Source organism: Xenopus tropicalis, chromosome 1, assembly GCF_000004195.4.
Source record: "Xenopus tropicalis strain Nigerian chromosome 1, UCB_Xtro_10.0, whole genome shotgun sequence".
Classification (NCBI taxonomy): Eukaryota; Metazoa; Chordata; class Amphibia; order Anura; family Pipidae; genus Xenopus; species Xenopus tropicalis.
Genome location: NC_030677.2, coordinates 98,702,461 through 98,721,727, shown reverse-complemented (window position 1 = coordinate 98,721,727; position 19,267 = coordinate 98,702,461). Strand labels below are relative to the sequence as shown.

Genomic DNA, 19,267 nt, shown 5'->3' with positions numbered 1-19,267 from the left:
CAGTAGCTAAAGAGATCTCCTGGGTAATTTGTATGCACTAACTTCCTTATGGGGTCTCTAAATGCCAGATACATTGGTGATCCTATGCACAATGGGCATGAAACTGTTCAGCGGACCCTTGGCTTTCATATTTAGGGTGTGTTCTTTTGGTACCTAATGTTATGTGGGAGATAAGGTGCTTGAAAGTCGAAGATTTGATGTGTTTTTCAGGTATTTCACCAAAACTTGCAATTTTGGGAAAGCACTGCGACTCTGTAGTTTGGAGTAGAAAGACATGGGTACCAATTTTGAATTCGCCCGAATGTGTACTTTCCAAAAATATATGGTTTTGGGGGGTCAATGTATTTTTTTGGGTTTTTACCCCACAGAAAATGCAGTAAACGTGTTGAATTTTCAGTAGCTAAAGAGACCTCTGGGGCAATCTCTATGCACTGACGTCCTTATGGGGTCTCTAAATGCCAGATACAGTGCTGATCCTATGCACAATGGGCATCAAACTGTTCAGCGGACCCTTGGCTTTCATATTTTGGGTGTGTTTTCTTGGTACCTAATGTTATGTGGGAGATATGGTGCTTGAAAGTGGAAGATTTGATGTGATTTTCAGGTATTTCACCAAAACTAGCAATTTTGGGAAAGCACTGCGACACTGTAGTTTGGAGTAGAAACACATGGGTACCAATTTTGAATTCGCCCGAATGTGTACTTTCCAAAAATATATGGTTTTGGGGGGTCAATGTATTTTTTGGGTTTTTACCCCACAGAAAATGCAGTAAACGTGTTGAATTTTCAGTAGCTATAGAGACCTCTGGGGCAATCTCTATGCACTAACTTCCTTATGGGGTCTCTAAATGCCAGATACAGTGCTGATCCTATGCACAATGGGCATCAAACTGTTCAGCGGACCCTTGGCTTTCATATTTAGGGTGTGTTTTCTTGGTACCTAATGTTATGTGGGAGATAAGGTGCTTGAAAGTGAAAGATTTGAGGTGATTTTCAGGTATTTCACCAAAACTAGCAATTTTGGGAAAGCACTGCGACTCTGTAGTTTGGAGTAGAAAGACATGGGTACCAATTTTGAATTCGCCCGAATGTGTACTTTGCAAAAATATATGGTTTTGGGGGGTCAATGTATTTTTTTGTGTTTTTACCCCACAGAAAATGCAGTAAATGTGTTGAATTTTCAGTAGCTAAAGAGATCTCCTGGGTAATTTGTATGCACTAACTTCCTTATGGGGTCTCTAAATGCCAGATACATTGGTGATCCTATGCACAATGGGCATGAAACTGTTCAGCGGACCCTTGGCTTTCATATTTAGGGTGTGTTCTTTTGGTACCTAATGTTATGTGGGAGATAAGGTGCTTGAAAGTCGAAGATTTGATGTGTTTTTCAGGTATTTCACCAAAACTTGCAATTTTGGGAAAGCACTGCGACTCTGTAGTTTGGAGTAGAAAGACATGGGTACCAATTTTGAATTCGCCCGAATGTGTACTTTCCAAAAATATATGGTTTTGGGGGGTCAATGTATTTTTTTGGGTTTTTACCCCACAGAAAATGCAGTAAACGTGTTGAATTTTCAGTAGCTAAAGAGACCTCTGGGGCAATCTCTATGCACTGACGTCCTTATGGGGTCTCTAAATGCCAGATACAGTGCTGATCCTATGCACAATGGGCATCAAACTGTTCAGCGGACCCTTGGCTTTCATATTTCTGGTGTGTTTTCTTTGTACCTAATGTTATGTGGGAGATAAGGTGCTTGAAAGTGTAAGATTTGATGTGTTTTTCAGGTATTTCACCAAAACTAGCAATTTTGGGAAAGCACTGCGACTCTGTAGTTTGGAGTAGAAAGACATGGGTACCAATTTTGAATTCGCCCGAATGTGTACTTTCCAAGAATATATGGTTTTGGGGGGTCAATGTATTTTTTTGTGTTTTTACCCCACAGAAAATGCAGTAAATGTGTTGAATTTTCAGTAGCTAAAGAGATCTCCTGGGCAATTTGTATGCACTAACTTCCTTATGGGGTCTCTAAATGCCAGATACATTGGTGATCCTATGCACAATGGGCATCAAACTGTTCAGCGGACCCTTGGCTTTCATATTTCGGGTGTGTTTTCTTGGTACCTAATGTTATGTGGGAGATAAGGTGCTTGAAAGTGGAAGATTTGATGTGATTTTTAGGTATTTCATCAAAACTGGCAATTTTGGGAAAGAATTGCGGCTCAGTAGTTTGGAGTAGAAAGACATGGGTACCAATTTTGAATTCGTCCGAATGTGTACTTTCCAAAAATATATGATTTTGGGGGGTCAATGTATTTTTTTGTGTTTTTACCCCACAGAAAATGCAGTAAATGTGTTGAATTTTCAGTAGCTAAAGAGATCTCCTGGGCAATTTGTATGTACTAACTTCCAGATACATTGGTGATCCTATGCACAATGGGCATCAAACTGTTCAGTGGACCCCTGGCTTTCATATTTAGGGTGTGTTTTCTTCGTACCTAATGTTATGTGGGAGATAAGGTGCTTGAAAATGGAAGATTTGAGGTGATTTTTTAGAATTTTCATAATTTTTTATAGAAAATGCTAAATTCAGTAAAGCATTGCCGTTTGGTACTTAGGAGTTTGAAGACATAGTTACCCATTTCGGATTCGTCAGAATGTGTAGTTTTCAAAAATGTATGGTTTCCTGGGGTAAACCTAATATTCCAGGATTTTTGGCTTTGGAATGTAAAGTATGCCGTATTCTGCTGTAATGCTTTGAAAATTTAGTAATTTACTGCTGGGAGTTTTTGATCTATAGAAGTCAGAAATCTCAATAAAACTATACATATCAGGTATTGGCACGTTCGGGAGACATGAGGCTTTCCAAATCAGTTGAATTTTTGTCCATAAAATAAAATGTGTTTCTGGTATAAATCCTTATATCATGAAAAATAGCATTTTTTCTTTTTTTTTTTGTATTTCAAGCTCTAAATCTTGTTCCAGAAGTGGAAATACACAAAAACTCAGGTAGATTTGGAAAGCTCAGGTTCTCCTGAAAAAAACAATATATAGTTTGCCTACCTAAACTTAACCCTGCCCCCAGTAAAAGCCCCTACATTGAGAGAGCACAGAATGTTTACAAAACGTCTGGCACTGGGGGGAACTGAAATGACGAATTCGGCTGGCACTTAAAGGGTTAAAGGGGATGCTTGGGGGTGCTAAAATGTTAAGCACCCCCAAGTGACTTTAATCGCTTACCTCATACCCCAGGCTAGTGCCCCCTGTTAGGAAAAAACAGCACCAGCCCGGGGTACCTGGAGCGATGCGCTTCCGCCTGCATTTGCTAAGACTTACACATGGGCGCATGCGCAGTACTACAGGAAGGAGGAAGCGCTGCAGGTACCCCGGGCTGGTGCTGTTCTCTCTGAACAGGGGCACCAGGTAGGCTATTGAAGTCACTTGGGGGTGCCTAACATTTTGGCACCCCCAAGTGACTTTGCCTTTGCTTCTTTAAAGTTGTTCATTGGCATCCAATGTTTCTTAAGCCAGCTTGCATTATGTAGGACCTGCTAAATCCATATCTGCAGTTCTGCTTTCCTTGCTGCATTTTTTTTTGTTTGGTTACTGAACCTTTCCTGTTTCTTTACTGTGATTCTGGCTGCCTTTCCTGTTTTTGGATTATCACTTCAGTACATTTGCTAATGATTGTCCTAAAGTGGGTTGGATTTCAACAGGTATTGCTGCTGAAATTTAGGGGTCCCCAAAGTGTGTTGCCGAACACTGGTACTGGTGGAACTCTCACTTGTAATTGTAAGGGCTCAAATCTAAGTCTGGTTTTTTGTTTTGTTTTTTTGCATTGGTTAAGTCTCCAACTAGGCTAAACGTGCTTTTAAAGCATTAATTAGCTGGGATAGCCAACTCATCAGGTACAAGAAAGCAAATAAAGCATACAAAAAAGCTATCAGGCAAGCTAAAATGGAATGGAAAGGGGTATTGCAGCTAGGAGTAAAATTAATCCCTAAAATGTATTTTAATATGTAAACAAGTAAAAAAATGAAGCAAGAACAGGTGAGACCCTTATCACAGGGGGATCATTTGGTTGATGAAAACAGGGAAAAGGCAGAAATTATTAACTATTTTTCATATGCCTATACAACTGGGGAATCCAAAATATAAAATAATCACAGTCTGAGCCAGGTAGTGTAGAAATCTTACCCGTAGTATAGGTGAGTCCGGGTACTCATGCCCCAGACCTTCAGCCATAAATCACATGAAGAAAAAGTATGAGCAGGCACTCCGATTCCCAAAAGGTAGTATATCAAACAGCAGCAGTCATGTTTAAGTTTAAAATAAGTGTGCAAATTTTATTTAATCCATATATAAAAAAAGAACAAAAGCCTTACGCGTTTCGTACCAATAGGGTACTAAGGTATGATTAAGTACCTTATTGGTACGAAACGCGTAAGGCTTTTGTTTTTTTATATATATGGATTAAATAAAATTTGCACACTTTTTTAAACAAACATGACTGCTGCTACTACCTTTTGGGAATCGGAGTGCCTGCTCATACTCTTTTTCTTCATATACAACTGGGGAGCCAGTTAATGAAAGCATCTCTTTTAATAGACCCAGTTCTAGTAACATAGCTACTGGTTTATGGGTCACTCGGGAGGAAATTCAAAAGAGACTTAAACATGTAAAGGTAAACAAAGGTCCAAGAATGGATGGTATTCATCCCAGGGTATTAAACGATCTTAGCTCTGTGATTGCCAAACCTCTTCACTTAACTTTTCAGGATTCATTGGGGTCTTACATGATGCCAAGGACCTGGCATATTGCTAATGTGGTTCAGTTTTTCAAAAATTGATCCTGTTCTCAGCCTGGAAACTATAGACCTGTTATTCTGACATTAGTGGCAGGAAAGCTTTTGGAAGGGGTAATAACTTGAATACATTGCAAATTACAATTCTATAAACGTTTGTGCCAGCATGGTTTTATGCATAACAGATTTAATAACAGACTAATTTAATTGCCTTTTATGAGGAGGTGAGCAGGATCCGCAACACTGGAATGGCAGTGGATGTCATCTACCTGGACTTTGCTAAAGCATTTGATACAGTACCTCACAGAAAGCTAATGATAACCTTGAGGAATATTGGCCTAGATCATAATATTTGTACTTGGATGTGTGGTAGTAAATGGAACATTTTCTTATTGGGCCAGTGTTCTTAGTGGAGTACCGTAGGGGTCTTCACCACTAGTAATCAGATGCAGGTCTATCATAAACACTAAAATATCACTTTTCTTGCAGGCAATGTGCCTGGGTACTAACAAAAGACATTCTGTTATGCAGCACTTCACATATCTACCACTTGCTTCAGTTTTGTATGTGGTTCAAATTAAACAAGAAAAAACACACGCATTTAGCGCCACATATCTGCCGCACCATGCTCAAATCTGACTGCCGTAACTCATTTCGGTAAAATTAAGTGTTGCTTTAAAACTTTATAAGGCTACATCTTACACTAAAGCATTGGGTGATCATTGCACCTCCACTTCTTTTGGGAAAGGGACATGTAACATCCACATGTATTTAAAAGCCTTAGTGGAACATTATGATGATATTAAGTGATAGACTAATTTATTAGCATAGCATTTATACTGCGTAGCATCAAATATAAACAAAAAACAACATGCTTCCCAATTGAGGATTAATGATCACTAGTTTAGAAATTAAAAAAATATATATATACATACAACTTACTTACAAACTTTAATAACTTACCTGCAGCAGATGCTAAAATCTACAAATTGTGTAAAAAGGCTCTACCTGCCACAGATTTTACGATTTGCAGCCCCCCCTCTTGGGTATGCTTATTACAAAATAATATCTGATTCAGTCTTGACACTTTCTCTGTACACTTCTACCCTCTAAGTTGTATAAACACATACAATTATACATCTGTGTCAGCAAAGATTTTGGCTAAATAGCCACTTTCACTATTAAAAATTATTCAGGGCTCAGCTTTCATGGCTGCTTAAAGTTAGCACTTAAAGTGCACTTTTACATATCTTGAAAAATCAAGACACATCTTTGGCCAACATATTCCTGCAGGACTATGGCTCAAGATCTCCATGTGCAAGACATTCATAAAAAAGCCTTTTAGCTAGGATCAAACCAGCTGCTGAAAAAAATGCAAAGAAATTTAGAAGATCTTTAAGTATTTTTAATGACATTTTCAAAGGTTACAAAAAGCCCTTGGTTAGAAGAGCAATTAGTATCTTGAAAAAGTTCTTCCATTGAAATACAAAACAAGTTCATTCAAATATCTAATAGACTTTTCACATAAGACACACAAATCATTTTTTTTGATAACTAATCCCTGAACATTTTCTGCAGCTAGGCTTGCAAGAAGAGAGAGGTATTTCTCCATGGAAACATTCCTTTTTGGCTTGCCCAGTCTCTAAGCTGGAAAAAAAAGTACAACTTTTAAGCCTTGCTGGTAACAACCTGTTTCTTGAGAATTTACCTGTCTCTGTGCTTGAATTATAAACTACATGAGTGTGCATCTTATACAAAAAGTTCATTTTACGTATAGTAATGTTTTTGAAAAGCAATTTGTTTACTGTAGGTCTTACATGTTATGTTAGGGACTGGGCCTGGATACAAAGAGAATGGATTTACCCATGAAAAGAAAATACAATGTATTGGCTTAAATACTTCATCACCATTTTAAAAGAAAATTTAGAGCTTTATTTAAAGAAAAATAAACGCCATCTGATAGGTCAATAGTAGACTCTTCCACATTACAAATACATGGTTGTACCTTTCAAAGCCTATACCAAATGACATGGCGGTAACAATAAACACTGTTACAGCTCTAATTTAAATTAGACTCTGTAAATTTCATTAGACTCTGATTTTAACTATACTTTTAATTTACAAAAGGTGTTTAAAAATTAAGCCAAAATAATCATCATTTTAAAAAGTATTTCTTTTAAAGCAGCTGTGAGGAATGATATAAAGTATCCATGTTTTCTTTGTATTATCAGTGGAAGAAGTTGATGAAAAACTCACTGGTAAAGAAATGCCTTAAAAAGCAAAATGTTTATGGCTCTTCGGAGATTTCAGCATCCAAAATCAGAACCTGCTGACAGTGACCTTGGGATAAGATAAATGAAGGGTATACTTTTCTTTGAGGTATCAATGCCAGCCCTGCATGAGAGCTTCGCCTCTCTGGTTCCAGTTGCCAGAAGTATTTTATGAAGGGAAGAGGTTGTTGGGTAGCAGGCCTATAAAAGAGATAAACAACATAAATGACAATGGACTAGCCTATATTTCAGATTTAAATTAACTTTTAGTATGATTTACTAATTTTGCTGTCTTTTCAGCAGCTATATGGTTGCTAGGGTTCAAATTACCGTAGCAAACCTTAAAGTGGTTCACCTTTAAGTTAACCTTCAGTATGTTATAGAATTAACCCTAGCAACTTTTTAATCGGTTATTTTTATTCTTTAATTTCTTATGGTTTTTGGATTATGGATCTGACTTTCTTCAGCTTTCAAGAGGGGGTCACTGACCCCAGCAATTAAAAACCATTGTTCAGTGGGGGCAAGTCGGGCTACAATTTTGATATTGCTATTTTTTTTTTTTTTTTTTAATTTCCTATTTAGACCCTCTCCTATTCATATTTCAGTTCCTCATTCAAATCACTGCCTGGTTGCTAGGGTAATATAAAGAGAATATCAAGATCTGCATAATACTAAAAGTTCATTTTAAGGTGAATTACCCTTTTAAACATCAGGGTACGTCACCATAGCAACCATTTTAAACTGTTGCTATTGGTCTGCACAGTTGGTAAAGAAAGGCTAATAAGACATTGAAGCTGTCTAGTTTACCAAACTAGCATATCTTTGCTTAATTTGAGACAAGGAATGGATAATCTATTCCTTGAGCAATAGGATTTTGTGCTGATCTCCAGCCAGATATTGGTCCAGGGGGCAGTTTTTTTTTTCTTTTTGTGCCTTAAAATGTGTTTGGTTTTTTTTGCCCAGTGAGACCAATGTGAGCACTCATACTGTGGAATTACTTGATATAATTTCAGTGATTTTAATAAAATGGCTAAAAATGTATGAAAATGTTCACTGCACAGTGTGACTACTGGAATTGGGATCATCGCACTCAATCTTATTAATCCGCTTGGTTTTATTAGTTTATGGACTATTATATTCTGAATCTTGATTACTTGTTTTTACCCATAAAAACTTTATAGGCAATATTTTTTTTCTGGGGTCTCTACATACTGCATAGCTTTATAATCCAATGCATAATGGGGAATTATACTATTTAGAAGGCTTCCACATTCACATCTACATGTGACCTGTGATTTGACCATACTACATAAACATATGTGGGCGATAAGTAAAATGCAAATTTTCAGAAAAACAATTTGCATAAAAAATACATATACTTATTCTAAATTTACGAGAACTATAAAGACCACAAATTTAGCAAGGATTTATGGTCTGGTAATTTTTGCACAAAACTGCATATGCACAACTATTATAAAATCTTTAGGACTACCAAATATTTATCATATATACAGTAGAACTGTGTAAAATAAGGGAATTGCATTATGTATTATATATTGGTGGGACTACAAAAAAAAAAAAAAGTAGTAGACCAGAAATGAAGGTTTTTTTTATTACATGCTATTTTAGAACTTTGTTTTTACCTTTTTATAATTTTAAGTGATATTGAATATTGAAGTTTAAAGTTTTAATTTTTCACCTCATCTCTCCCTGGTGCTGCTCTGGGAAGGGTGGGTCATCTACTCTGTAAACTGTTCTAATTTGATACATTTCTTATCCTGACCTAGGCCCTTGCTGAGCATAATCCCTGAGTTTCATTAAAGGCAGCTGTTAGCAACTGATACAATAGTTGCTAACATTCCACAGATGCTAATGTAGCAAATGATAAACTATTTTTGACTTTGTAACTTCAATTTTAGAAAGACTAAAGTCAAAAATAAAGTTTCTGTTGCACAGGTATGGGACCTCTTATCCACAATGCTTGGGGCTGGGAATCTTTCTGGATTATATTTATATTTGCTCCAAAGAGATTTCACATTTAGAACATTACAAGTGGAATATACATACAGTAAAATATACTTTTGCCCCAAAGAACTTGTACTTGTACAAAAACATTGATTACTAGGATCAACTTCCTACTAGGTGCTTTTACTACACACAAAACACAGGGCAGTGTATTGTGTTAACAGCAGCTGTGAAATTGTACATTTTTGGGGCCCCACATGCCTAGGAGCATCAAACTGTTCTGTTTGTAAAGTATATGTGCATACCCGCAGGCAAGCCAGGGAAGAAGCCACAGTGTTAAGATCACAGCCCGAACACCGATCAGTGCGCAGGAGTATATGCATAGCGCTTACCGATCTGGTGTTTATATTAATCTTTGCACGGCACGTCACCATAGCAACCATTTTAAACTGTTGCTATTGGTCTGCACAGAATACAAGCCGGCCATATTCAGCAAACACTTGAGCAGGAACAGTTGTGAGTGCACACACAGAAGTAGTCTACGCGCATGCACCAGTTGTTGAAAATGTGTACTGCGCATGCTACAGGTCTTGGTCTTGTAGGAGGAGAGCGGAATGATGGGAAATTTTTCCTTTATACTCTGTCTTTTTTTTTTTTTAGAGGGTTTGAAATTGATGGAAAGCTAGAAACTTATGCAAATTAAAAGTACTATTAAAGAGATTAAAGGTAAGACTTTTAATAGAGCTAAACTTGTATGTACACTTTCCTTGTTCTTTAAATTGAAAGAGCACAAAATGCTGGTATGGCAAAAGTCTTTGGCACAAAAATGGTAATTTAGATGGTCCTTGGCCCTTCCAAACTTCATTTTACTAAGTTCTGCATGGGGATTTTATTATTTTTTTCTATGAGTGGAGCAAAACAGTTTTGCTTTGTATCAAATCTTTGCATTATTTTATTTACCATTCTTATACATCATCTGCTTCTGGTTCTCTGGGGTCTTCGTCTTCATCATCAATATCTTTGTCTAAAGGAGCACCCCCATCTTTGGAAATTTCTTCCACATGAGCAAGCATATCAGCCATGAGAGCTTCCTCCAGTTTCTTCCTCACTTGTTGCACCAGCTCCTCCTGTTTCCTGGAAACGTGCAATAAATACTTTATTGACATACCCATTTGTTCTCTGTATTTTGTACACTATTAATGCAGGAAAAGGTGATGTACCATGTTAGCCAGTCAAAAATGTTTACAGGGTAACCCCTTTTGAAATAAAAAAAAATAACAAAAGTGGTATAAAGGTGATAGGGTAATCAGCTTGAAAAAGGAACTAAAATGTTCTGAAAGCTTGCTATGGTTATCTTAGTTAGCCAATAAAGGTATCACCTTTATACCACTTTTGTTATTTTTTATTTCAAAAGGGTTACCCTGTACACTATTAACTAATAATTCCATTATCCTACCATGTTACTCTGAAAATAAATGGATTAAGAGGATGTCTCGCAAGCTTTGGTAGCTTTGAGGTGTCATAAAAAATATATACTGCACTCTGTGCTTGTGAACTTTTGTTAGGGTCAATTTTTTTTTTTTAATGCTTTGGTGAGGAAGTTGCCACAAAATTACTGACCCATATAATAAAATGGCACTATCTAAAAATGTAGAGGTATAATTGCCCATTTGTATTGTATACCTTACCACTATCGAAAATGCAGTTGACAGAAGTTATTCTGTTTCATTACAAGAACAGTTTTAGAATAAAATGTTGTGAGTTCCTGAATTGTAGGCCTATGCCACCACTGCAGTGATTAAAATGCCATTGCAGCATGACATCACTTTATAGTTTGGTAACTGATAAATTCCCTGTCCCTGCGTATTCATTCGAGAAGCTGCTTAACACTGAAGGTTCATACCAATGACTTTGTTCTCTGTAGCTTATTTTCCTTATCTTTGTGGGCCTTCTCCATGGTGCCTTTGTGTGCTGTATCAGTTGCTGTATTGTTCAGATTAACTCCTAGTGTATAAGCACTGTGATGTCGGAATAATTACTATGATGATATGAAGCTGTTTAGGGGAGGATCACTAGCAAAGATTTTAAATGTAAAGCCTGGTATAGTAACCCTGTGAATTATCCAGCATTTTTAGGTTTAAATTACTAAGTCTTTGATTTATACCAATATTTATCATATTCCCCACTACTTTTATTTGTTTTATTTACAAAATACAAGGCTAATTATTACACCAAAAAACATGGTAATCACCTGATGTCTTCATCTGTCACCATAAAGGCTTTGCAAAGGGGCTGAGATGTATTAAGCCAAACACCAGGATTCTTCTCTACTGCTGCTGAAAGCTGACCTGTGATAGGCATGGTGCTTGTATGCAGGGCACTAGCAATTGCAGACAGAAGAGTCTCATCTGTGCAGCCAGGACCCACACCTAGGAGTAAAAGAATACAACTTACAAACACACCTACCCTTTCCAGGTTCATTTATTTCTCACAAGAACATTCATATGGGGATGGTATATCTTAAAAGGAACAGTAAAACCAAAAAATGAAAGTGTATAAAAGTAACTAAAATATAATGTGCTGCTGCCCTGCACTGGTAAAAGTTGTGTGTTTACTTCAGAAAGTCTACTATAATTTATATAAATAAGCTGCTATGTAGCCATGGAGGCAGCCATTCAAAGGAGAAAAGGCACAGGCACATAGCAGATAACAGATAAAACCCTATTGTACTCTACAGAACTTATCTGTTATCTGCTATGTAACCTGTGCCTTTTCTCCTTTATCCCAGCTTCAATGGCTGCCCCCGTGGCTACACAGCAGCTTATTAATAAATTATAGTAGTGTTACTGTAGCAAACACACCAGTTTTACCAGTGCAGGGCAACAGTGCATTATATTTTTATTACTTTAAAGCCGTTTCATTTTTAGGTGTTACTGTTCCTTTAATACCAAGCTGACCCCAAAGTCAGACTTTAAATAATACATATATAGGTGGCCATACATGCATTGATATCATTATATTAAACAAGGTTTCGGACGATATTCAGTGTGGTGTGTGTATGGTTGGAGACAAGGCAAACAATATCAGCAAAAGCCTTGCATACTGGTCTACCTGCTAATCGGACAGCATGGTGCTTTGAAGCACCCCAACATCAGCAAAACGTTAATGCTGAATCGTCAGAGGTAGAATTCTTTTTTCTACCTGCATATCTGAGGAATTAGATAGACAGAATAAAGCAGTGGGGATTATTTTTTAGAGGTAATGTAAGCAATATACTCAGCATTTCAGAAATGTGTCTACCGTTCCACACTTCTAAAATGTAAAGTGCACAACAGATGTTTAGGTGATAGCACTGCAAAATCTGTTGTTCAAATATAGTTTACCGATACGTTTCTTAAAAACTGTAAAATTAACACACACAAGCTAGTATCTTTAAGCCTTTTGGGCCATGGCAAAGCCCCGATGACTGGCATGGATGCAGGCATGCAAGCTGACCCACAATACTTCCAATTCAAATAAATGGGAAGTGATAAGGGCAGTTACTGCCTTATTAAATCAGCACCAGAAGCAGTGACTATTAAAATGCTGCATGCAAGAAAAGACTTGCACAATAAAACAGTAGTATTCAAGCATTAAGAAACATTCACCATCACACATTTACCTTGCAAACCTTTAGGTAGCTCCATGGTTTTCACCAACTCCTCTGCAATGTCAAATGCGTTTAACCCACTCAATTTCTTTTCCCAGAAGAGCTGCAGATGTGAAAGCTAGAGTTTACTTAAAGGAAAACTATATCCCAAAACAATGTAGGTCTCTATAAAAATATACTGCATAAACAAGCTCATATGTAAAGCCCTGCTTCATCTAAATAAAGTTTTTATAAAAATATACTTTTTTTTTTTAGTAGTATGTGCTATTGGGTACACCTAAATACAAAATTGCTGTTTGAAGAATTAGGGGCTGCCTCCTGGGATCATAGTGCAACACAGTGCACAGTGCAAACCAGCCAAGGCACATATACATGCTAGGCCACATCAGCCAATTAATGTTCTGTCTTTTGCTTCCACATTACTTCCTGTTACAGTTAGAGCTGCATTTTTTCTGGTCATGTGATCTGAGGTTGCACACTAGTAATGTGAGGGCCGGCCTGAAACCGGGCGGGTTAGGGCCAACCGTGACACAACTTGCGGGTGGGTTCGGGTTGAGCTCTTCTGCTCACCCTCCCCGCCCGCAACCTTACAGTGCTGGCTACATCTTCTTGCTTCTGTATTTATAGGCATCACACCCCATTTGTGGTCGGGTAGGGAGCGGACAGGTAAGGGCCAGATGCGGGTCGAGGTTTTCTCAACCCACACATTACTAGAGCACACAGCCCATCAGTAAATTGTGGATCAAGGGAAAGGATATAAAAGGGCAACATTTACTGATATAAATATTCCAGTTTGGTGAGATTCACCACTATGAGTTTGATAGGTCACTTAACATAACTTAAACTATGTTGGTTAAGTATTCATTCTGGGGGTATAGTTTTCATTTAAAGTGATACTGACACGAAAAAACTACTTTTCAAAATATGAATATACATAAAAAGCTACCTATAGGTTGTGTTGACGGTTTTTCGCTGACAGGTTTGGTTTTGTAAGTAATTGTTACTTGAAGTGCCTAAACCTGACTGTTTTGCCAACCTGACTGTCCCTTCTCAGTCTGTCAGTTATAGCTTCTAATGCTAACAGACAAATATGGCAGCCCCCTCATAGAGGAACATGGGGGATCAGACAGGTTATGTAAATGCCTCAGGCAAATATTTTTATGGCAAAATTATAAAGTTCTTGCAAAGACAATGTTATGATAGATGTAAAAAAAAGATTTACTTTCTGATGTCAGTATCACTTTAATGTTCAGGGTTATATTTAGAGAGTGACATAACTCAGAACAAAGCATAAACCCCTCACCTGCCTTGGTTGGTCAACTGCTTTCTGTGGGTCACTCTTGACTTTGTTGGTGGGGTGATTAGTCACCTTGGTCACTGGTTGCTTGAAAATGGAGGCTGTCTGTCTGACAGGAAGTGCAGTATTAAGGTCAGGCTTACCCTGCAAAGTTTTGAGAGAAGTAGGTGGTGAGTGATCATGCCAGCCTAAAAAAATTTAAATCCATTTAATACAGCAGCTACATCCTATTGCTTTTGGTAATCCCTCTATTCATACCTTAGATTGATTTAGTCCATCATACCGCATCCGCTGTCGGTTTTTGTTGATTTTACTCATGAGCATTTTTCCTGTACGGAAGTCAAATGTGCTGAGATCCATGGAGTTTCCTAAGTAACGAGCAAGCTGAGGCTTACTGCGGAATTTCTTCCCACTTGGGCTACAATATAAAAGGAAGGAATTCACTGGCACAACAAACTGAACAGATTGCCCATTATTAGCATGGCTTTGCAAAATGAAAACCTGTCTCTTTGCCTTTTATGGGGTTAACGAAAGGCAAACAGAGCTTTAAATTTTAAAGTGTCACATTTTACTGCAATTTCAAAATGATAGCAAAGAAGAATTAAAGTCAAAAACACTGGGAGAACCTGCTAGGAACCCCCCAAATAACTAAAATCAGTTAACTTATGCCCAGCTGGCACAACTGTACTGGCCCAGAGTACTGGATGAATATGGCAGCAGGGTATGTTGCCTGAAAGGTGGGTGCATTTTTTTGTTTTGTTTTAGATAAAGCACTTTTCCCCTGGGTGGAATGTTACCAACTTTTGGTTACGTTTTGGGGAAAAAAATGCCACCCTGCCCCCCAGTGATTTGGGCTTTCATTCTCCTTTAACATTTCCTTTTTTAGTTTTATATCACAGTACTGTTGAAGCATATGTGGGTATGAAAATATGAATAGTATGTAGTTATGAGCAATACAATAAGCTATACATGTATATGGGTGTAGTACAACATCAGAACTATGACATTTAAAACAAAGGTTAGCAGTTATTATCCTACATGAATAGGAATCCTGGTGCATCTATCTAAGCCTAGATCCAATTAGCTTCAGAAAAAGAAAAAAAAAATCCAAACTGGCAATGTGATCAATCAATGAATCAACCTTGTACTAACAGTATAAATGCCAGTAGCCTTGTATTTTCTTACTTGGTATTAAGGTATCCAACCCTGTCTCGAAGCGATCTATTATATCTGCTGGGAGAGCTGCTTTTGGGAGAGAATTCCACAACTTCATACTTTTTCATGATGCAAAAAACAAAAAAGCAAAAAACAAAAATCTTTCTACACCTACAAATGAATGTATTTTTCCAAATATCATATGATGCCCATGTGTCTTCTGGAAGTGAATAAGGAACCAGAAGGTGTATTAATTGGCCCCTTTATATATTTATACATAACAATAATACCATCCCATTAAGTCCATCTTTTGCAAATGTGTGTCCCTTTTCAGTCATTTCAAATCCTCCCTTATTTGTCCCTGATGATTTACCCTTTTTAAAACACAACAAAATTCTTCCCAGGCAAGACTATCAATTCACAAGTATTCCTAGATCCTTCTTCTCTTTTACCTGACTTAAGTGGACCAGATTGTACTGACAAATGCTAAATTGCCCCAGTGTAGCTGCTTAACTCAACCAGTCACATTTTGCTTATAGTAGATACAGCTAAACGGATTGCTGATTGGCAACTAGACTGATGCATTCTATCAAGTTAGTCCCAGCATGTTATCTGTACATACATTACCTTACATTTAGCCTGACTTTATTAAATATGCCACCCACATGCCCAAATCACCAGCTTGCTCAGGTCCCTAGTTAAGAATGACATAACCCCCCCCCCCCCATTGAGTCATTAGCAAACACAGGAATATTGCTTTCAATGATTGCCAAGTCATTAAGCCAAAAGGTACTGGCTTTGGCATCACCTTGAGAAAGGTTCTAAGTTTTAAGGACCCTTGTATCTTTGAAAGGGATGATGCATAAGGCATTTTGCTAGCCAGCACACATTTACAGATAATAATTGCAGGTGCAGGGATACTAACAGTGCCATATGTAGCAGTAAATGTGAAATGACCATAGCTGTAAAAAACAAAACAAAAAAAAAAAAAAACACACAACAAAAACAAAAAAACAAACATTTTTAGTAGTCATTCCAGTGCCCCCCACCCCCATGATAGGGCACCTAGAATCACACTGGATTTTGCTGAGCTGAATGTGCCTGGCACTGAGTAGAAGCATACAAAGCACAAGTGACAAGTTTTTAGTAATGTGGGTGATTAAATTGCACAGCGTTTTGTGTATGTGCCAGATTGGTCTACGGGGCAATATACAGAATACTAGTCTACAGGGCAATACAGCATATAGAAATATGGAACAACCTATTCATTTTTCCATTAACTAAAAAGTTAATTCTAATAGAAAGTTTGCCATTGTAAGGCTGTATCTTTTGATGGACTGGATAAATAGTGACACAGCGTCACTAGGGAAATAGAAGCTGTATCAATATGCGTTAATGCAACATTCAGATACCAGTGAGGAGCATAATCTTCCAACTTGATATTTTTGCCCTTGTTTCGTTCCAATCTTTACCCATAGTGGGCACCTCTCTGCCCCTCCTAACCTTGACTCCCATATATCCCGCCTACTCTTTATTCCTCCAGCTGCACCCAGTCTGTATGTCCCCATCTGACCCACCACCACACTGACTCTCTCTCTGATTTACACTGAACCTTTAACTGGTAGCACCCAACCCCCCCTTCCTACCCCTACCCAGGGCTCTCTGCACCCCTATGTATTTACAACCTGCACTAACCCACCCGCCTTCCAGTCCCTCTCTTCTTTTCTGTCCCTCTTATCCCCCTAGCCTGCTAAAGACTAGAACTTGCTCTCTTACTTCTCTCCCCAGTTACCTATAGTAATAGACATCGCTCTTGCCGGCGGAGAGGCCAGACCTTCGGGTAACCTCTTCTTTTTTCCAGCCCTGGGGCAGAGCCGAGCATTCCCACCGCTTCCTCTCCATCTTCGTACGGCTTCAGCCTGGAACACAAAGCGCGTATACCTCCGCGAAGTCTTGTGTATTCTTAAGAATCCCTCCGCTAATTGCTTTTTTTTCGTAGAGGCAGATCGAGCGTTGATTGGGTCGATCCACTGAAGGGATGGAGCTCAATTAGAACGCCATTGTTTGTTATGGGTCACGGGGTCGCTGACAAAAAGCTACAAACTAGCGCCTAAATCCTAATAAGAAAATGACAATTAGTGATGTCGCGATAGCAGGACCACGCTGCCGGAAGGGGCGGAGTTAGGGTTTGAACCTACAGAGAAGTGGAGGAATTGAAATTGTGCAAAATTTAAACGGGGATTTAAGTGGGAAAACCTTAGTGGGGGAAATGAATGTAGTCTAAAAGTTGATTTGGGACCGTGCATGAGTGATCTACATTCATGTACAGTGACTTGTGAGAGGCATGGTAGGAAAGGAGCGGAGGCAGGGAAGTTTCAGTAAATAAAAAAGGGCTTTTATTCAGCACTCGAAAAAATAGGGGTCCAACGCCGGCCCATCTCCTGTGACTAAGTTTTGACCGAAATGGCAGAACCCCTAAGTGGAATAAGTCGGGAGAGGGTTACAACACAAACCATGTGACGTTCTCTTCTTTACGGGGACATTCTCTTGATCAAATGCTCCTTCCTCTCTAACAAAAATTGGTAGGTTTAGTGGAGGCGTTTTTCTGCAGTGTCATTTTACCTTTACGGTTTATCTGCTTCCATGGTTGTTGGCTTATGGCTTCTTCATTTAGAACAGACCCAGTTATGTGACCTGCAGGTCATAAGCACTTACTGTCCTACTCCATCACAATAGTGGGATGTGGGTTCAGCAGCAGGCATCAGTAGGGGGTGAATTTAAATCCTTATTGGGCCGTTTTTCTCTGTCTGCAGGTCTGCACCCTATGTTATATCCAGACTCACCACAGTAGTACTATCACAGAAATGTCCCTACTTTAGCTTCACTTACTTTAATCAGCCCTGACTTAGAGGAGAATTTAAAAAAAAAAAGAAAAAAAATTTTTTTTTAAAGGCACAAAAGAGATTTTCCTATATTTAATTTTAAAATTTCACATATTGTTCATTCCTCAGGGGCCTTCAGCCATGTGACTTGTGCTCTGATAAACTTCAGTCACACTTTACTGCTGAGCTGCAAGTTGGAGTGATATCACCCCCTCCCAGCAGCCAATCAGCAGAACAATGGGTAGGTAGCAAGATAGCAGCTCCCAGTAGATATCAGAATAGCACCCAATAGTAAGAAATCCAAGTCTGGCAGTTCTAAAGGTGGCCATATACGCACCGATAATATCGTACGAAACCTCGTTTCGTACAATATTCGGTGCGTGTATGGTATGTCGGCGAGTCGACCGATATCGCAGGAACCTGCTGATATCGGCCGACTCGCCGATCGGACCAGTTGGAAAATTTTGATCGGGCGCCATAGAAGGTGCCTGATCAAAATCTCCCTTCAGAGCTGAATCGGCAGAAGGAGGTAGAAATCCTATTGTTTCTACCTCCTTACCTGCCGATTCAGCCCTGAATGGTGTGTGGCACATCTGAAGATGTTTCGTGCGACCGATGGTCGCACGAAACATCGTCAGATCGCCACGTGTATGGCCACCTTTATGTGTAGCACTGGCTCCTTCTGAAAGCTCAGACTCCGGCACAATGCACTAAGATGGCTGCCTACACACCAATATTACAGGAAAAAAAAATACATTTGTTGGTTAAAGTATAAAATGGAAGTGTGAATATTTGCTATGTAAACTGTAATTTAGAAATAAAAAGTACACCATAAACATCTTGACAATCCCTTGTTCTTTTAATTAGAGTAGGGGGATATGTTGCGTTGTACCATATTAGCAACATTCTGATAAAAGCAGACACTGAAATTATGTGAAAGGGAAATCCATTTTCAATGCCACACAATGTGTAAGGCGTATATTTTCAGCAAGCCGGAAAATGCTTGCCGAAAATACGCACCATATGCTCCTACCTGTGCCTACACCCAAATGAATGTAATACGCTCGGGTGCAGGCAGGGCCGCCATCAGGGGGGTACAGGGGGGACAATCGTCCCGGGCCCCATGAGTTTTGGCTCTTAAGGGGGGGCCCGGCTGTACTGCACTCACCTTTATTAGCCGGGCCCCCTGCTGTCAGCAGCTAAACCTAGGATCTTGCTTTATCCAAGATCGTTGCACTGCCCGCCCC

At 38.8% G+C, this 19,267-nt stretch overlaps 1 protein-coding gene across 5 annotated transcripts; it reads right to left on the bottom strand.

Moving 5' to 3' along the window:
- Nucleotides 1–6,185: 6,185 nt before the first annotated feature.
- On the bottom strand, nucleotides 6,186–17,289 carry mbd3 (methyl-CpG binding domain protein 3). 5 transcript variants are annotated; one of them, XM_018092426.2, is made up of 8 exons: nucleotides 16,973–17,289; nucleotides 15,169–15,228; nucleotides 14,242–14,401; nucleotides 13,990–14,127; nucleotides 12,699–12,789; nucleotides 11,289–11,466; nucleotides 9,998–10,171; nucleotides 6,186–7,273 (listed from the first exon to the last, which is right to left on the bottom strand). In XM_018092426.2, exons 1-7 carry the CDS (start codon nucleotides 17,038–17,040, stop codon nucleotides 10,003–10,005), a joined length of 864 nt encoding a protein of 287 aa, XP_017947915.1. In that variant the 5' UTR covers nucleotides 17,041–17,289; the 3' UTR covers nucleotides 6,186–7,273; nucleotides 9,998–10,002. The 5 variants fall into 5 exon arrangements, with proteins under 5 accessions (XP_017947915.1, XP_017947920.1, XP_012815666.1 ...); XM_018092431.2 differs by having other exon boundaries at nucleotides 15,169–15,225; XM_012960212.3 differs by having other exon boundaries at nucleotides 15,169–15,225; nucleotides 16,931–17,288.
- Between the last annotated feature and the right edge of the window lie 1,978 nt (nucleotides 17,290–19,267).